The sequence below is a fragment of the Athene cunicularia genome (assembly GCF_003259725.1).
Source record: "Athene cunicularia isolate RWA chromosome 6 unlocalized genomic scaffold, athCun1 chr6_part1, whole genome shotgun sequence".
In the NCBI taxonomy this organism is placed as follows: Eukaryota; Metazoa; Chordata; class Aves; order Strigiformes; family Strigidae; genus Athene; species Athene cunicularia.
The window spans coordinates 12,624,012-12,642,927 of NW_020799105.1; the positions used below are offsets into that span (position 1 = coordinate 12,624,012).

The 18,916-nt window shown below is 42.0% G+C and overlaps 1 protein-coding gene across 2 annotated transcripts in view; it reads left to right on the forward strand.

Annotated features, from left to right (window-relative positions):
• The first annotated feature begins 88 nt into the window (after positions 1-88).
• Positions 89-18,916, forward strand: part of PDCD11 (programmed cell death 11) — a 24,808-nt gene continuing 5,980 nt past the window's right edge. The window contains exons 1-27 of one of the 2 annotated variants that reach the window (XM_026850990.1): positions 89-214; positions 1,035-1,146; positions 1,734-1,865; positions 2,045-2,212; positions 3,110-3,271; positions 3,893-4,016; positions 4,377-4,558; positions 5,060-5,167; positions 5,639-5,845; positions 6,184-6,308; positions 6,937-6,997; positions 7,672-7,815; positions 7,939-8,190; positions 9,090-9,233; positions 9,916-10,116; positions 10,666-10,836; positions 11,225-11,444; positions 12,223-12,375; positions 13,417-13,532; positions 13,696-14,213; positions 14,689-14,751; positions 15,206-15,314; positions 15,821-15,910; positions 16,217-16,319; positions 16,840-17,017; positions 17,686-17,742; positions 18,534-18,656. In XM_026850990.1, coding sequence (XP_026706791.1) covers positions 1,045-1,146; positions 1,734-1,865; positions 2,045-2,212; positions 3,110-3,271; positions 3,893-4,016; positions 4,377-4,558; positions 5,060-5,167; positions 5,639-5,845; positions 6,184-6,308; positions 6,937-6,997; positions 7,672-7,815; positions 7,939-8,190; positions 9,090-9,233; positions 9,916-10,116; positions 10,666-10,836; positions 11,225-11,444; positions 12,223-12,375; positions 13,417-13,532; positions 13,696-14,213; positions 14,689-14,751; positions 15,206-15,314; positions 15,821-15,910; positions 16,217-16,319; positions 16,840-17,017; positions 17,686-17,742; positions 18,534-18,656 — 4,013 coding nt within the window. In that variant the 5' untranslated portion in view covers positions 89-214; positions 1,035-1,044. The remainder of the gene's footprint in view (positions 215-1,034; positions 1,147-1,733; positions 1,866-2,044; positions 2,213-3,109; positions 3,272-3,892; positions 4,017-4,376; positions 4,559-5,059; positions 5,168-5,638; positions 5,846-6,183; positions 6,309-6,936; positions 6,998-7,671; positions 7,816-7,938; positions 8,191-9,089; positions 9,234-9,915; positions 10,117-10,665; positions 10,837-11,224; positions 11,445-12,222; positions 12,376-13,416; positions 13,533-13,695; positions 14,214-14,688; positions 14,752-15,205; positions 15,315-15,820; positions 15,911-16,216; positions 16,320-16,839; positions 17,018-17,685; positions 17,743-18,533; positions 18,657-18,916) is intronic. The other variant, XM_026850991.1, reaches the window with a different exon arrangement.

Genomic DNA, 18,916 nt, shown 5'->3' on the forward strand with positions numbered 1-18,916 from the left:
TGCTTGGCTGAGAAGCGTGTGCGTCACTTCCGCTTGCCCTTTGCCCTTTGCCCCTTGCCCCACGTGCTGCTTGCGGCTGCCTCGCCGTGCCCATCGCGTGTGGCTCCCAGGCCCGTTCCCCGGCAGCTTCCCGGGATTCCCCCTGGCAGCAGCCCAGGGCCCGGCGGCGGCGGGTGAGGGGCTGCGGGGACCAGAGCGGCAGTGGCCGAGGGAGGTAAGGCCCCTGTGGGCAGAGCTGCAGCCCTTGCCTGGTCTAGCTGTATGCCGTGGTCGGTGCAGCCGGCTCGGTTACCGGCCGTGGAAGGTGGCTCTGTTGTTTAACGAGCCCTTTGATGAAGCGTGCCTTGATGAACTTTAATTTATTACGTACTTTCGCATTTAAGTGAGGTTTATATCTTTAACAGACTACTTTAAATTTGACAACGTATTGTTCCAGAGCTAATTTATGTAGAAGTACTGTTCACTGAAGTATTAAATACCATCTGAACTGTCACCTAATAAATAAGGTGTTGTTTACTGATTGAAACATACTGAGGTTAAACATATGTATTAAATTTATATATATATATATATAGCTTATACAAAGATCCATTAAATTATATTAAACTTTAAGGGTGGTATCCAAAATGTAAAAATGCAGACCAAGCTTACATAGTGTTTCACTCACAACTTTTTCCTTGATGGCCGAAGCTGGTAACTTAAGCTTGTCCACTGAATGTAATGAAGGGTCTGTTCAGGAAACTTATGGTTAAAGCAGTTTTATGAATATCTGTGTGATGCATCTAAATGCCTTAGAAAATTAATTCTGGTAAAAGTGTTCAGGATTCAGATATTTAGATGGACCATTGCAACACTTCAGTACAGTCAAATGTTAAATACATTTGGAAATGAATTCCTGTTTCATCACTGGCTAACTGTAAGGTAGCCATCTGCATTCTTAGTTTGGAGGTAGTTTACTCTTACATTTCCAGTGTTTGTGAGGATTGAGTGTAATAACTGCACATTTGGTCACTGTTTTGTCATTTGTCCTATAGAACTGGAAGCATGGCAACCATGGAAGAAAACTTTCCTCGAGGAGGCATCCAGAAAAAAAACACAGAGGGAAAAACCCCCAACCCAAAGTTAGAGCGGGACAATTTGTTTGATGTATGTTATTTGTGTGTTCTTGATTAACTTTTTTCAGAGCTTTTCCATTGTCAGAGTATGACCTGCAATCATTCCTATCCCTTACCTCTATAGTAAACTATAGAAGGGACTTCCAGAAAGAGGTAACTTCAGATATCCACCTTTCTTCTGTGCTCTTAAAGAACCCTGATGTATGAGGCATGTTGAATGTTATAAAAAAAATGTTCAATCAAAATTATCGATCAGGCTTTTAAACTTTCTACAAGCATCTTATCCTGAGGTGCTTGTGTAGTGAGGCTGGTCTTAGTGGATATAGACTAAGTTTCATCTTTCTTTTTCTGTTAGTAGAGTGTGGTGCAGATCACTTGCACCACTCATTTCCATTCCCAAGATTTACAGTTTTATAAATGATCAGCCCCAGCCCAAAGGAGGTATTTTGGAAGACTTACATGTAGACATATAGCAGTTAGCAAGGTTGTTCTCTTTCTTTCTCCAATTCTAGTATTTTCTTCTGATTTTATTCATGGCAGCAGAGTTCTGCCTTAGTGTAAAGTTCATCTCTTTATCTGTTTTTATTTTTTTCTCTCTCTGCTTATTATCTGCTTTAGGTTCATCATGAAGAAAAATCCCAGAAAAGAAAAAGGAACCAAAGGGATCAAGGAAAGCAGAAAAAGTTCAAGGCAGACAAAACACTTGCTGCTAAAGACAGTGTTTTGAATATTGAACCACTCACAATTGAGGTTTGTGGATAAATGTGTGATTTTGTGTGCATCTCTCTCCTGGGCTACATAATATGACATGTTCTTCCTCACTAGACCTGTAAAATATATCAGTGATTTGGGGCAAAAGTGTATTTACCACTCTTTTATCGCTGACTTGCTGAGATATCCACAGTATACTATGCTTCTTGCTTTCCCAGGCGCTCTGTGAGGGGATGCTGCTCCTTGGTTGTATAAAAGAGGTCAGTGACTACGAGCTAGTCATCAGCTTGCCCAATGGACTTTCAGGATTTGTACCAGTCACACAGATCAGTGATGCCTACAGCAAAATGCTGAGCAAGCAGGTGGCCCAGGGAGAAATCCTGGAGGTGAGACTTTGGACTAGGATTGTGATTTGTGCCTGGGAGCTAGGGAATGTTAATAATACCTTAGAACCCGAGGTCTTGCATAGAAGCCTGGTTTTTGGTGTCTTGCAGCTGACTTGAATTTGGTTGCATGCAGTGCCTTAGCTAAAAATAATCCTTGAACTTCATGGACAGGCTGTTGAACATGGAAGGATTTGTGTTGTGTATCTACTGCCGAAGCTAAATACTGATTGCTGGCTGTAGGCAATGATGGCAAGAAGTTAGTGAAGTGGTTGAAAAATTGTGTGAGAGTGCAAGTGTTTCTCAGGGCATGGGGGAGTAGCATGGTTCTTGCAGTTTAATTGTGTGTTGATGCATGCAATGTGCTGCTGTGTAGTGCTGATGTGGATTGATCTTGGTTTGGAACTGGCTTTTCCAAGCAAACTTTGCAATTTCATGATAATGCTGATTGCTAGAAAGAGGATGTAGTAATCTGATACTCATCTCTCTGGTGTCAGCACTCCATAGGTTTTCCCAAGGTGATGTGGAATGTGGGATCTGCCAGGTACACTAGCCTTTTGGTGGGAGTGTTTTTCTCTGCTAAAGAGGGTGGCGAGGTTAGGGTCACTGTTGGCCCTGCGGATATTTCCTCAGCTGCAATCTCCTGACTCTGACCCACACAGTATTCCTTTTTAAGCAAAGCCTACCAGTCTTACTAACATCACATAATGTCATCCCTGCCTCTATATTGAGATCCTGGAGTTTGGGGTATTTCCTGCCTTTTATTGCAGTGTTGACAAAAAAACGTAACTTTCCTATGGGATTTTGATTTCAAAAGCTACTTCAGTAACAAATTCTGACTTCCTTCTGTTATTTACTACTGTAAAATTTGTATGTTTTTCTCCTGATCATCTTGGGCAGGACCTGAATTCACTTATGGACATGTATTCTCCAGGGACACTGGTCAGGTGCATTGTGACCAGTGTTGAGAAAAGTGCTGATGGACGTCGCAGTATCAAATTATCGATTGACCCCAAGAAGGTCAATAAGGGTCTGAATGCTTCAGCACTAACATCGGGCATGGTAGGTGTTCTGGGTCTACCACAGCCTCTCTAGGCTTTGGAGGCGTCTCTTGCACAGTGCATGGGGGAACGTTTCAGTTTGTCCTTGCATGGGATCAGAGCAGAACGTGGAGCTGCTCCCACCATGGAAGAAACCTGGGAAGAGAGGGCAGCATTGTGCCATGGTTCCAGGTTGTCACTCCTGAAATCCATTCACCTGATTCTATTTCGATATGGACAAGTTATTTAATGATTCCTTTCTGGGTAGTTTTCTTTGTTATTTATGCAGAGAATAATATTTAACATGCCTTGCAGAGGTGCTTAGTTGTTTAGTTTTTGTGTTTGCAGCTGTGTGTGCCTGCAATTAGAGCTGTTATTTTTGGGCATCCCAATTATTTTCTCTACTGGTTTGTGAACTCCATATATGCGTAGTTGCATAAGGGTGGAGTTGAGAACCCGCTGCCAGATGGGGTGTGATAATAAGAAAGGATGTCGTGTTCTTTCTGCTTCTCTGGAGAACTCAGTTCTCTGTCCTTATGAAACAAGTGAGTACTTGGGTGGGGAATCTCTTACTAGATGTACATTCTTTGAAGACCCATCTGTTTCATCATGTAACTGAATTTCAGTGTTTTCCTCCCAACAGCTGCTCTCTGGCTTTGTGTCTAGTGTGGAAGACCATGGCTACCTCATTGATATTGGAGTCAGTGGGACTCACGCTTTCCTGCCTCGTCAGAAAGCCCAAAATTACATCAAAGCAGTCAAGAGAGGTAAGAAGTAGTGCAGGAGGAGCTGCTGGGGTTAAAATGGAGGTGAAGAATGACAGGGATTAAAGCTTGTTGTATCTGAGTGCACCTCAGTGAGACTGGATCAAGGTGGAGTCTTTGAGTTGCTGAATGTAGTAGTTTTGTGGGTGGTCTGCAATAAACTGTTGGGTTTCAGCCTGCTTTCTAACAGACTAAGTTACTGTTTCAAGCCTATCCATCCTTGCTGGCAGTAGAATTCACTCAGATTGAGAGGAGTTCTAACTTCTTAAAATAGTGGGAACTCTGAAAAAGCTTTGGAAAGAGTGAAAGGGAATCTCTTGAGTGCTCCTGGTGGAGGTTTTATGCTGTGACTTGTCTTTGTAGGGCCTGACTTGAAAATAGGCCAGAACCTGAACTGTGTCATTGCGGAAGCAAAGAACGAGGGAAGAGTGGTCCGTTTGTCCGTTGATCAATCAGAGATTGCTGCATCCCTCGCAACAGAGCGACAGAACTGGACGCTCTCCAATTTATTGCCAGGGCTGGTAGTGAAAGCTCGAGTGCTAAAGGTAAACTCTGGTTTGGATTTGGTTTTTAGGTTTGGTTTTGGGGTTTTTTGAGCCATGCTGATGGCAGGGAGACAGGTGAAGTAGAGATGGAAGTTTATGCCCTGAATTATTATCTACTAGACACTCCATCCACTTCATCTAAGCTCTGACTTCTGTCCTGGTTGTGATGCCATGAGTATAAATGCTTCAGCCTGAAGTTGATAATGAAGCTTGAAGGAGAACGGGATCTGTTTTGTGCTTCTCTGGTCTTTACCTAGATAAAATGTTCAACAGGCTAGCAGTAGTCTTCAGAGTACCCACAGCATTATCAAAAACCTAAAGGATATTTTTTGTGAAACAGTTTAGAAAGCTGAATTGTTAGTGGTTTTCCTGTCTCTTGTGATGTGCTTGTTGATTAGCACTGACAGTGCCTTTTCATGAAATGTGTGAATTGCTCTCAGTTTGAGATGCATGAAAACTGAGAGCAAATTTCTTTTGACATATTTTCCTTCCTCTCTTTAGGTGGCCCCACTTGGGATCAAACTGAACTTTCTGTCTTCCTTTACTGGCATTGTGGATTTCATGCACATGGACCCAGAGAAATCCATGAACTATTCCCCAGATCAAGTGGTAAGGAGGGTGAACAGTGGCTGGAGTTGTATGTTGCTTACGGCATCTCTTATCATCTTCAACATTTCTGTGGAATAATCTCTGAAATCTTACTGATGATAACTGTCTTTCTCATTTTTTAATTTGAATTATTATCATGGCTGCTTTAGAGCTGTAAAGAGCAAAGCTCTTTGTGGGGTAATGGAGGACTTATTTGGGAAGCATGAGAGACTTGAGTCATAGAAAAATTACTTGTGTGGTCATGTTCCCCTCACTATTTTGATACCAGACTAGGCTGTAAACAACAGGCAAAGCAAAAAAACCCTCATCTGTGACACTGTCGGAAATGGAGTGATGTTTTAATAGTAATATTGAAAGTGTGTGTACATGGACAAAGAGTTCAGGTACCAAGCATAATGTCTAAAAACATGGGCTATATGCCTTTCTCCTCTTTTGTCTACAGACGCATTTAACGAATATACTGTCTCCCAGGTGAAAGCTTGCATCCTGTCTATCCACCCCACCTCTAAGGTGGTGCGGCTTACTCTACGGCAGGCCTTCCTCCACCCTGGGGGATCCCCAAACCAGCTCTCCAGTGATCGCATGGGGGCAGTGGTGGAGGAGTCAGCAGTGAAAGCTTTCTACAAGCAGTTTGGTGCCATCTTTGAACTTGATGATGGCACTCTTGCATTTGCACGGGTAAGTACCAGGGCAGTGAGGCAAGTCTTCCATAGGTGTCATAGCCTCCTGGAGAAGGAGGCTAGGAGGAGGTTTTGTTTTCTACCTTTATGTTCTATCTTTATGCTCTTTGTGAGACTTCAACAAAATTAAGACAATGTGGAAGGTGTTTGCCAAATCATACCTCCCCTTGTTCGGGTTGGAATGTAGGAGGGTCATTGTGGAAGAACTGGTGAAATGTGCTACACACAGAGAGTCTGTTAGAGGAACAGTTTTGTCAGATGCTACCACTTCAACGTAAGGTCTGTGTATCAGTGCTTCCATCTTCCAGTCACTAAATTGTAATTTGTTTTTTCTAGTTGAAACATCTTTCAAAAACCAGAAAATCCTTTAAACCTGGGGCATTTAAGACAGGATGCAAACATAAATGTCGGATCATTGACTACAGCCTGATGGATGAGATGTGTATTGTATCTCTGAAGTAGTAAGTTTCATAGACTTTTCCAGAAGATTGGTTGAAGGATTAGAAAGGTGTGGCTCAGAGTGGAAAATATGACATTGCTTTGCTGGACTGGAACTTGCCATTTGGGGGTTTTGTCTTGTATCTCTATTGTCTCACATCAGGTTGTCTGGGCATCTTGCATATCCTCCCCATACTATAAGGAATTGGGACACCATCTATATAGTTGGTGAGCTGAGGCACAGGGAGGCTAAATTACTTCTGCTGAGATTGTGTCAGAAGACTGGCTGAATGGGAAATTGAACCTTGATCTTCCAAGTCTCAGCCCATTTTGGTTCTCCCTCTTAGTATTTTCATCTTTGTGGCTTTAGGCAATGCAGATGGTGGGTTCCACTTTCATGGAGCCATGGCTGGTGGCTGTAACTGTGGTTGTCACCTAGAATGGAGCCTGGTGAACCTCCCTATACTTTTTCTGGAGAGCTCTTTTGGGAGGTGGGTCAGTTGGAGTAAAACACAGAATTGTGGAGTTGTAGAGTACTAGTGTGTGAAATAATGGATATTTGGGATAAGGCAAAGAGGGGACTGTCTCTTCTTCTCTAGGCTTTCCTTCAAGTTGGCTAATTGGTCATCTCTGGCTGTGTCTTTTTCCTAGTCAGATTATTGAAGCACGGTTTCTGCAATACCAGGATATCCACACAGGCGATGTGGTGCAGGTGAGTTTCTGAAGACTTATGCAGCACTGTGTGGCCATTATACTTAGAACAATAATCTAGCTAGTGTGCATGTCCTCTGCCTAATATGCATGTTAAACTTCTGATCCAGGCTAGTGAGATGAAAGCCTCTCCTTGCAGGGCTTGATTAATGGAATGTGATACTTTTCTGTCCCCACGTTTGGGTTTTTATTCATGATGCTGCCAAGGCAATCAAATTTTAGCCATGGTCAGTCATTCATAGCCATAAATAAATATGTTTTTAGAAAGACTTGAGTGAAAGAAAATAAAACTCGCCTTGCATTCAAAGTGAAAGTTCATGTGTGGACCATCACAGTCAGCTGATGGGCAGAAAGTTACTTAGTTATTGCTATTCTTATGTCTGAGTCATGACTGTGTTGGATATGTCTCTGGAAACAATTTTAGTTTGCCAGAGTCAATAGGGATTTTGCCGAAGTAGCCCATGCTTAAGGAAAAGAGGCTGTTAAACATCTTTATGGAATGTATAAAAGTTAATGGGTCAGTTTGGTTGGGTGGGTTGAAATAAGATTTTGGTTTTTGGAGGGTGATTAGATTTGGTGATAATAGGTGATGCAGTGTTTTGACTGTTTCCTGCCTGTGCATGATCTGCTTTTCATGCCAAATTTACTGATCCTTTTCGCAATTTTCGGTTCTAGGGCAAAGTATTTGCTCTGAAACCCATTGGGATGCAGGTGAAAGTGACTGATGGGATTAAAGGTCTTGTGCCATCCATGCATCTCGCTAATGGGATCCTGAAGCAGCCTGAGAAGTACAACATAGGAGATGAAGTCAGGTGTCGGGTGAGAGCTGCCAGACAGAGTCTTCAGCTGCTTTGTACTCTTTTGTTCTGAGTATTTAGCAGCTGGATTGGTCAGGCAATGGCAGACGTGCTTTTTGAACCTTATTGTACTCCATTCTTATAGGTGCTAGAGTGCAATCCTGCAGGAAAGAAGCTGATCCTTACTCTAAAGAAAAGTCTTGTCCAATCAAAGCTTCCAGTCCTCGCCAATTATGAAGATGCAAAACCAGGCGTGATCACACATGGCTTTGTGGTGTGTGCGAGGGAGTTTGGCTGCATTGTGAAGTTCTACAATGATGTCAAAGGTCTAGTACCCAAGAATGAGCTGAGCTCAGAACCCATACCTTGTCCAGATAAAGTCTTCCATGAAGGCCAGGTAATTAATGTATCTATGCCACACCTTGTGTTCAAACACAGAAGAGAAATCTGCAGTTGATTTGGCTCCAACATGGGTTTTTCCCTGGAGGAACCAGCTGCACCAAGAGATGTTTATGTCCTTTCACTTTAAGTAATAGTTGTGCTCTATTTAAACGGATTAGGCTGTGAAAGGGAAAGCCCTTTGACTATTTCCCATGCCTGTCTGTTTCCAGTCTCTCTCTCTCTCTCTCTCTTCTGATGTGCAGGAAGGAGACACCATGGTACACAATATGGGGACTACACTTGGTTGAGTTACTGAGGTCTGAGTAGAGTTTTGGGGTTCTAGGCTGCAGTTTCTTCTGAGGATGTTAAAACTCTTACCTACAGAATCAGAAGGATGAGATTTTCTGCATTTGTATTATTCTGGTTTTCCTGTTTGTTTCAAATCCTGCATATCTTAACCAGACACTCTGGGAACCATGCTGTTCACCAAGATCTGGTCTTTGTTGTGGGCAAGCTTATAGAGATCTTAGCACTCTTTCTTATCTTTTTTGGTGCTTTTGTTTGTCTTTAATCCCGATGTTTGTTCACTGGCTAGGGATAAGGGTAATTTTCTAGGCAAGATTTCTGACTGCAGATCTGGAGATAGGAATTTTATTCTCAACTCTGCTACAGACCTGCTACATACTTTTAGGAAATCATGTAATGATTGTGTACTTCCACTTTCCAACTGTGTGATCAGAAGGATGTTTGTCTCTGGTTGAACCTGTTAAGTTACAGTCACTGGCCTGCTATCCTTAGGTGTGAGAGAAAAGTATACTGTATATGCATTTCCCTGTCTCATTCTGTAAGGTGGTAGCACACTGAGGAGGATTATCAGCTGAATTAAACTTTTGTTTTAATCTTTCTTTGCTGCAGGTTGTTAAAGTAATGGTCTTAAAATGTGAGCCCCAGCAGGAAAGACTCTTGTTATCCTTCAGGTTATCAAGCAAAACTGCTCCGGAGGACAAAAAGGAATGTCCTCCAAAGAAGAAACGGGAAATGAAATATCAAATAGGAGAGGTATTGAATTCAATGACTACTCCCTTTTTTGCCTTTTCCTACTTGCTTTCCAAATAATTTGGTAGCACTTTGAACAACTTTTCTTCAAGAAAAGCTGTCAGTCATTAGGAACTAGCATTAAATGTGCGTTTCTTTTTGTGTGATTGGCCTCCTGGATCAAAAACAGTATCTCTGTTGTCAGAGGTTAGGATAAAGAAGCCATAGGACTGTCCTGGAGGTACCAGTTAGCGCTCCTACTCCTCTTTCTTCTAGATGCTGCTGATGTTCTCACTCCAAAAGCAGCTGCTTTTGCTCCTTGGAAAAAGACAACTTCAGAGAAATGTTTTGAAATGCTCCCCTGTTGTCTTTGGAATGAACAGTTTCAAACACCCTGCAGATATTGCTAATGCAAGAACAGGACAGTTTTAATCTTGTTTAAATTATTCCTTTTGCGCTTCAAATAAAAAAATCAAAACAAAGAGAATGTTTCTAGCTCTTGATTTCTCTGGGAGCTGAGAATTACTTTTACTATCCATGTTGGCATGATTTTTGGGCTCAGCCCTGCTGGTACAAGATTTTTGCATATATAGCTAGGAGGCGATGTCAGAGACCCTGCAGCACAGCATTTGGTACCCTGTGCATCAAAAGGGATGATGTCAAAGACACTTGGAATCTTATATCACTGTGTTTATTCTCTTTTCAGATGGTTGATGTAAAAGTCTTGAAGAAGAAAGATAATGGGCTAGAGGTTTCTATCTTAGAAGATGAAGGCAACGTAATAGCCTCGATTCCCACAGGACACCTTTCTGACTTTGTTGCTACCTGCAAGCTCCTGTGGCATTGTCTTCAAGAGGGAGATGTCCTGCCCCGAGTTATGTGCCTAAGTGACAAGGGAGAGCATATCGTATCCTTTGCCACCTCAACCAGTCAAACAAAGCAGGGGAAAAGAGATACCTGTCAGGAATCCATAGTATCTGCAACAAACAGAAGCTATACTAGTTAGTGTGTTGAAGTGGAAGTGTCTGTCAAGCTAGCGATGCTTCAAAGAGTCATTATTATAACTTGCTTGCATTAAAAGTGAGACTCAGCTGCTGCTAGAATCCCATCAGAACAAGGACTTGGTTGTGGATTGACTGATCTTACCCAGCCAGCTTCTGGGCTGTTAATCACATCACAACCTTAGCAAAAATTTTGCTGATTTTGTACCAAAAATCAGAACTGAAATATTAGGAAATTGACATTTCTGCTAGTGTGAAGTATGCCTCTAATTCTGAGCAGCTTAAGAGACACTGGTTGCTAAATTTTAATGTAGAGAGATCAAGACAGAAGTTGTAATTGCAGGACTTTGAGCTCCTGTGGTGTCTAACCTGCAAAAAGTGCTCTAGCCCAGTGGTTAGCAGCACCAAGAAATTTGCTTGGCATCTTTACCCATTTTTCCTAACTGGTTGTTCAGATGTTGAGCAGAAAGTCTGCAGTGATTTCTGCTGTACAGGAGGAGCAAGTTGTGAGAAGTTTCTCTGAAATCCAGCCTGGGATGCTGTTGACTGGTTATGTGAGGAATGTGATGCCCTTTGGAGTGTTTGTGGAGTTTCCTTTTGGTGTGACAGGACTGGCACCCAAAGTGGTAAGCTACACATTCCTTTCAGTAAACAGCATATGTGTAATCAGGTATGCTTGAAACAGGGCTTTTAGATACGGTACCAAGGAGGGAACAATAGAGCTGTGGATCCTGCATTTGCACAGCTTCCTCCAAGTAGGGTAAAAGCTGCTTTTAGTTTGTGCTTTAATTCACTTCCAAAATAAAACAAAGGACTTTATTCAATTGAGTTAAGGCATCACCAAGGATTTCATGTGACTTCAGTAATTCATTTAAATTGGTGGGTTTTTCTTAGTCTAGGTTAATTTCTTTTATGCATTTTCATGAAGTCTTAAGCCCTTCTTCTGAACAGCACGGCAGGTGGTTGATAGCAGCTGTGCTCAGTAACCCTTGCCCCTTTGGTTTCTTTGCACAGAGCATGAGTGACAAGTTTGTGACAGACACCAAGGACCACTTTGTGGTGGGACAGACTGTGATTGCGAGGGTGATGAGCATTGATGAGGAGAAGCAGCGTGTGCTCCTCAATCTGAAGGTGTCAGAGTGCAGCTCCGGCGATTCTGCTGCAGAGAGCTTTGCCCTACTGAGTCAGTATTTCAAGGAGATGAAAGAAATCAGGAACTTGTTGAGAAGAAGAGGTAAAAGATGCACATGTTCTGCTGAAGGGGATCATATCACAAAAAAGGGGTGCCAGAGAGACAAAAAGGGAAAACCATTTTCTTTTAAGTGAAAGGAAGGTCAGTTCAAGCAAAGACTTGGCTTCCAAGAGGAGCTTATTAGAAGGATGTTTGTGCAGTGTCTGCCATTGACAAGAGGGAACAACAGCAGAAAATACAAGGATAATTATGCTGTCACTAAAGTGCTTGTGATAACCCAAACCTAGTACTTGCATGAGGATGAGTTTGTACAAATAAATTTGCCTATTTGTATTACGGGTTTGCTGAATGAGTCTTCCAGCAAAGGTTTACTCACATGCCGTTTTCCTAGTGTCAGGAATATTGGAAGTATTGCAGTTGATTTTTGTCAAATTCTATCTTTGCCTTTTTAGGTTCTTTTTATATCCAGTAGCATTTAGTGTTCTGTTTCCTATAGTTGTGAAATGACAGGTTGTTTTGTGGTTTTTGTCTTAATTTATTTTCACTTTTTTCTATATGCAATGCTGTGTGCCACTGTAACATTAGAAAAATGTTCTCTCCGAAGTTATCAGATCCTTAATGTCAGAAAAATGTTTCTGCTTTGATTAACTCTTAGAATTTACTTTGTATTTCTACAGATTCAGGAGCCTAAACTTTGCTTTCCATTACGTAGGTGGATATAATGTTTGTGCACTCTTGACCAAACATGGAGGTTGTCTTTGTTTTGCAGTTGAGCAACACAGGTAAAACTGACTTCCCACTTTTTCTTCCCTTTATTTAGGGGAGCCCAGCATGGCCCAAGGCCTTTGTGAGTTGGTGCCTGGGAGGGAGCTGCAGCTGGTGGTGCAGGATGTGAAGGAGGATGGCTCAGCACTGTTCAGTGGCAGCTGTGTCACAGGCTTGACTGTAACAGCCACTCGCTACCATTTGGGAGGTGAGGGTCTTTGCTTGCTTTGGTCTTCGTTCTTGTATTTTCAAACCTCTGTCCTGAAATGAATTCTGCTGATGAGGAACTAAGATGGGAGGAGACTGATCAAAGTAGGAGTGGGCTTTAAGACTAGTTTAATTTCCTAATGTGTTGCTGACCCATTTGTGTGATTTAGAACATATAATTTAAACTTACCTGTGCCTCTGTTACCCCATCTGTAAACCGGACTTAATCCTGCCTCCTATCTTGGCCACCTTGTTAAGGTCGAGTTTGTGCTCCGAGATCCGTAGTTGAAGCATACTGTATATAGATGAAGTATTAAGACAAGCTTCAGCTTTCTCGGCTTTTTTCTTCCTATTTTAGAAATATGTTCCTTGGAGTATGCTGTATCTGTAACTGCTGTTAATTTTTCTTTTAAATCAATGTGAGTTTAAAACAGGACTGCATTTTGTGTACTTAGCAATTTAAAAATTAAAGCAGAAAAGTGCTGTATTATGCAGAACCAAACAGTACATGCTGAGATAATGAATAAACCAATGAAACCAATATAAACTGCCAACTTAAGCAGGAGTAGTATCCCAGCACTTGTGTGTTCAGAAGAGTGTCTTTGTTTCCTCAGCAATAGATTGATGATGGTTTTGTGCAAATATTAACATAATCTTTTTCAAAACCTGTATTACCTTGAATTTGTGTTTAGTCAGCCTTGTCTGCATTTTTTGCGTTGCATCTTCATAAATTCAGTTTAGTTCTTTAATGAAAGCATCAGACTCTTCCAAATGAAAAAGCCTGCTTTTTCTTCTTTCTTGCCATTAATGTTGGAGGAATCTCATATTTTTTTAAAGAGACTTAGTATATATTTGGTACTAGGTTGACTTTGTTACAGTAACTTAGTTACAATTAGTAAATAAGCAGTCTTTTTATCACTGTGGTCTTCAGGAATTAAACTGAACCACATGCAACCCATCCTGTCCTGTCATGTGCCCCTAGCTCCGTTGCTGAAAATTATTCACTGTCATCAGGAGATAATCTCCTTATTTTCATTTGTAGACAAAAATATTGTTCCTGGTGAGAAAACAAAGGCATTGGTTCTTCATGTGGATGCCCTCACATCCAAGGTGTATGTTTCTCTTCGGGAAGAACTGTTAAAACAAAGAGCCAAGCAAGTATGTGTTCAGTTCTTGAATTTGTGTGTTTCTGTTCATCTAGCAAACTCTAGGTGATTAATTAATTGGGGGGGGTGCTGTTTCTTCTTTTAGAACTGTGGGAGATAGAGTGAAGGGAATCAAAATCTCAGCAAGAGAAGTCACTATCTCCATTTCTGTCTTGCAGCTCAAAGAGAACTCCCAGCACTCTGCCATCGTGCAGCACATAGCAGAAGAGTTTGCTGTCGTGTCTTTGGAAACAGGCCAGCTGGCAGCTATCCCCACAGCGACTCACTTCAATGACACCTTCCACTTTGACTCAGAAAAATTGAAGGTGGGACAAATAATCTCTGCAACCTTAAAAGTAGTGAAGATGAATGACCACGGAGTTTTGTTAGCAGTACAAGGCCCAGCAAAGAAGAATGTTTTTGTAAGGGTTCGGAATGAATCTGAGACAGCATTAGAAGAGATGCTTGCTGTTGTGAAACACTCACTTTCCCTGGGCGATATTGTTACTGGTACTGTTAAATCTGTCAAACCAACCCATGTCACAGTTGCTATTGATGACAAGCTGACAGGTTCAATCCATGCATCCCGGATTCTGGATGAAGTGCCCATAGGCTCTTTTCCAACGTATACTCTGAAGGCTGGACAGAAGGTGACTGCCCGAGTCATTGGAGGCAGAGATGTGAATACTCACAGGTGGGAAAACATACACTAGTATTATTTCTTGGGGAATGCAAGGGGTGAAACAGTTACTCAATCTAAGCTGTTCCCTCCATCAACCCTTGCTGTAGTAGTTTAGGCCTGAGGAAATCTGCTATTCTGTTCTTTCCCAGATCCAGGTTTCATTGAATTAGCTCTCTACCTGTGTCACTATATTTATCTTGAATATAAATTGCAAGAAAAAAATATTTCTAAACTCTGAAGGTGCAGTGGAAGCTTTAAATACAAGCAGGATTTGGCCCCAAGAGCTAAATTTGCCAGACTGTTTTGGTTAACTAGATTGCTAGATTTGGTTACCTATATTGCTACTAAAACAGTACTAGGAAGAGCTGGAACTAGAAAGCTTTGGTAGTTTTAGAGGGCTTACACCCAATGCAGAGGGATTATTATAGGTGGGTGAGTAGGGCCGCGGGAGATAATGAGAAACTTTGATCCTTTTCCTGTTCTTTAGGTACCTTCCCATCACCCATCCGCACTTCACACAGTCCATTCCAGAGCTCAGTATTCGACCAAGGTAAGCGTTGGCCTCTGCAGACCTTGTAACCTTGTAGGTTCCCTCCCTTCTTCCTCCCATTTGTGAAGGAACTGGCCATGAGGAAGGACCTCCACATGTATGCAGTGTGGCAAGGTCTTTTACTCTCTCTTCCACACTAACTTGGGTCTGAGAGCTGTGTTAAACCTCACAGTGCTCTCCTAGCACATGATTTCCTTTGAATGTCCTTTTGACTTCAGGTTCTGCCAGTCTGGACTGGCATATCTGTTCATGTCAGAAAGATTCCCTCTTAAGCCCAGGGAAGAATTAATTCTCTGCAGAAGGATGCATCTGGAGAAGGGATGGGGGTGAATGTCATAAAGGCATTGTCACGGTAGTACTGGCTCACCATAATCTGCTGGGTTTCTAACTCGTATCTTCATCCAGATAGACCAGATCTGTCTTATTGATGTCCTCTTTCTTTTTCTGCAAACAGTGAAATAGAAGGGAAAGTCACAGCAGTGCTGAACCTTAAAGAAGACAGTGCACTCAAGAAACTTGGTCTCTACACTGTTGGACAGACAGTCACCTGTTTTGTGAAAAAGGTGAGGTCAGAGTCTTCGTAAGAAGTGTGCTGGGAGAGACAGCAAGTCGGGGTAATCTCAGGTGCCTTAGTTCAGACCTAAACACTGACACTACTATGGTCTTTGTTAACTGTGAGAGTGGCCCAGGCAAAGTCTTACAAGGAGAGCAGGAGAAGGAAGTCACATTTTCTATACTTGACAGAATTGAGCTGACTCATCTTCTTTGACATGCCTGTTTGTTGCAAGCTGATGCTTCCTACCCTGTACTCTACTAAAATGGCCTCTGAGAAATTGCGTATGCCACCGGCACAAAGTGCACTCACTGCTGATCCCCCTGTGTGCACTTGCCTGTGAACCACAGCAGTGTTATGCTTGTAAGGGTAGAAACCAAATCACCATTTTTACTTGGTGCAAGAGCCGAGGCTGTAGTAGTTCTTTCTAACCTTAAAAATTAGTGAATCCATCAGGGAAGGATTTTTTTCCCAAGGTCTCATGCTGTCTTCTCTGGTTATTTGGTGTCTTCTCAGTATAACATCCTCAAAAATTGGCTGGAGGTAGAAGTTGCCCCTGACATTCGAGGAAGAGTTCCTCATCTGCTGCTGTCTCTGAACACTAAGGTAAGAGGCCATTACAGATAAGCTACACAATTTTGTTTTCTGTGCACATGGCTGCAAGTAGTGACTGCAAACACTTCTGACATCCATGTGAACTCATAATCCAGTGCTCTGCCCTTTAGGCATCACTGCCCCTCACTGACAAGCAAGTATTATGCCCGTAGCTAGTTTGGCTCAGGATAGCAGAGTCATTGAAGCAATGCTGAGCTGTCACTCAACTGTACACATCAAAGATGTGTATATAAAGTGTAAAACTTCACAGGATATTGGGCAATGCTTCTTGTAATAAGTGGATATCTGTGTTTTCAGGTCTTAAAACATCCGGAAAAGAGCTTCAAAAATGGCCAGGCGATATCAGCTACAGTGACTGGAACAGATGTCACCGAAACAAACCTCTGCTTGTCGCTCACAGGTAAAGTGGAGCTTAACAGCAGGACCCCACCACATTTGAGGCTTTACTCAGAGTTGGGCCTGCCCTGACCCCTCAGGTGAAGATGTTACACTCCAGAGCCAAGCTGTACCTCTCTGTTGAACAAAACTGGGACAATGACCCAGGTATAATGGCAAGCAAGGCAAGAGAGGTCAAACCTTTAGACTAAAAAATTGTTTTCCTACTGCCTCAGACTGAAGCCTTTCTCTGAGCCTTTATGAATGTATTCCCTTCTTATCTCAGATGTGAGATGGTTCAGTTAGCAACGTTTGTCAGTTATTCTGGATCCTGGAACTGTGCAGTGAAGGGACCTTGTCTGGGCTACCAAGGCAGATGTTGCTGTGAACTGAGAAGAGTGCATAGACTGCACCTTACCAAAAGTTGGTGGGTTTGATATGTGTCCAGGCAACTACAATCAGCTTCACTGACTCATTACCCCTGTTGCTTTGGTCATGTACTTTTGAAGTATTATGAAGCCCTCTCCCTCCTTCACTTTTTCCAGGAATTCAGTCACTGGAGCAGGGCACCATCACTGTAGGCATGGTAACAAAGGTGACTCCACACATTGGTTTGACCATTGCGCTGCCAGGTGGGAAGACTGGCAAAGTCAGCCTCTTTCATCTGAATGATACTTACATGGAGAATCCTCTGGGTGACTTCAAAGTTGGAAAGATTGTCAGGTCAGTAGTTCTTTTTCTTGTTCCCTCAAGCTGCAAGGCTTAGAAATATCTCCCTTTGCTGACAGGCTTTTCACTGCCGTAAGGTAATGCCAGACCTGAAAGGTTCAATCTGTAGTTAAGAAGAAATGCTGACTTAGGACCTTATATACATTTGGGTGAAAGTCTTGTATTTTCCATGTATGAAGAAGCCCATTTTCACCTGCCTTCTTGAACTGTGTTTTGAGTGTAGCTACTCTTAGCTAAGGTGCTGATGGGACCGAGTGAAGCCGGTTATCCCAGCTCTGCTGTGGTTCTATGGGCTGTTTGGCAAGTCAGTTGTCTTTGTTTGTAATACACAAGTAATTTGCATTTCCCTACTTCACAGACTTGTTGGGAATGCTGGAGAGTGCAACAGTCCAAGTGATTCAGCTGTAACAGTCTTTTAAGTCTTTTGTACTAGCAATTGAGACTGGGTAAAGCAAGTAGATACATTTCAAAAAGCCATTTAGCTGGTTTCATGAACTGTTGTGTCATGCTGGTTTGTGTTAGACAGGAAGTGTTCCAAGGGACAGAGTGGTTTGTTTCCTTTAGGGCTTCATTCTGCTAGTGAAAATACCTATTTTCTACATGTTGATTTTTTTTAACAGGTAAAAAAGCTTTCTGTTTTCTCCCCTTACTCTGCCATGCAGGTGTTACATCCTCTCCAGTGAGCATGGCAAAATCCAGTTATCTCTCCGTCAATCCCGGTATGTGTCATCCCTCCAGTCCGCTGATCTACTAGTGAAGAAAAGGGTAGTGAAATACAGTAACTGTTGGTTTAGGCAGACCAGTGTGAACTGTTAAAAGGACAAGGACTACATTTTTTTTAAGGGATGAGTCTTGTTCCTACTTCAGAAAGATTTTCCTCTGTATTGGTAAAGGTGGAGGCGTCTGACACTTAATGTAGAGCTGATCAAGTGGGTTCAGATTTAATTTCTGTTTATTGCAGTTTCTAGACCTGACTCAACTTTTTTGTTTGTTTATTTGGGAAGAAAGGGAAAGTTCCACCATTGATTTTGCAATACAAACTTGTTTCTTCTCAGTGTTCAGCTGCATTTTAACCATTTTGATTAAATAGCAGACTTAGTCCTAAATGTCTCTTAAAACTGAGCCTCTTGCTTTGTCTCCTCTATGGATCAAAAATGCATAAACCACATGGAATGAAGTATCTTAGGTATAAATGGGGAAAAAAAAAAAAAACAAGCCAATGCTGTGCAGAATTTCAGACATTTTACTCTCATTTTCTTAGTGCCAGAGGAAGTCAGCCTGATCTATTTTGTTTGGCTTTTGTTTACAGCAACTATTCCCTAATGCTGTGTGTAGCTTGGCAGAGAGGCAGATAGTCCATTAGTACATTTGAATAAACTGAAGGATGTCTCTGATCTGGTATGTTTTCCAGAAAGTACTAGCTGTTGTTAATGCTGATTTATTTTTTTGATATCCAGAGCAAAATGTGGATTATTTAGACAAGTGCTTTAACTTCTAACCTCTCTTTTAGGCTAAACCCAAAGAGCAACAACAAAGTGGAGGATGTTGAAATAACATGTGTTAAGGATGTTAAAAAAGGCCAGCTAGTGAGAGGCTATGTCAAATCAATCACTCAATCAGGTGTATTCTTTGGGTGAGTAGCATAAGAAAATTATTCTGGGAAATGAGAAATGAGGGGTATTGGAGAACTTTGAATGTATAATTCTGGAGTCTTATTTGGGAGATAGTCTCTGGCATAATATGGTGTAATGTAAATAATTTCCTCCTGGGAATCAAGATGTCATTGCTGCTTTCTTGAGCCTATGAAATTAAAATAGGGAAAATTTGTGTGATGCTATATAGAAGTGGTGGTGCCACAGATGTAGTCACTGCACCCTCCCACCCCCCCCCCCC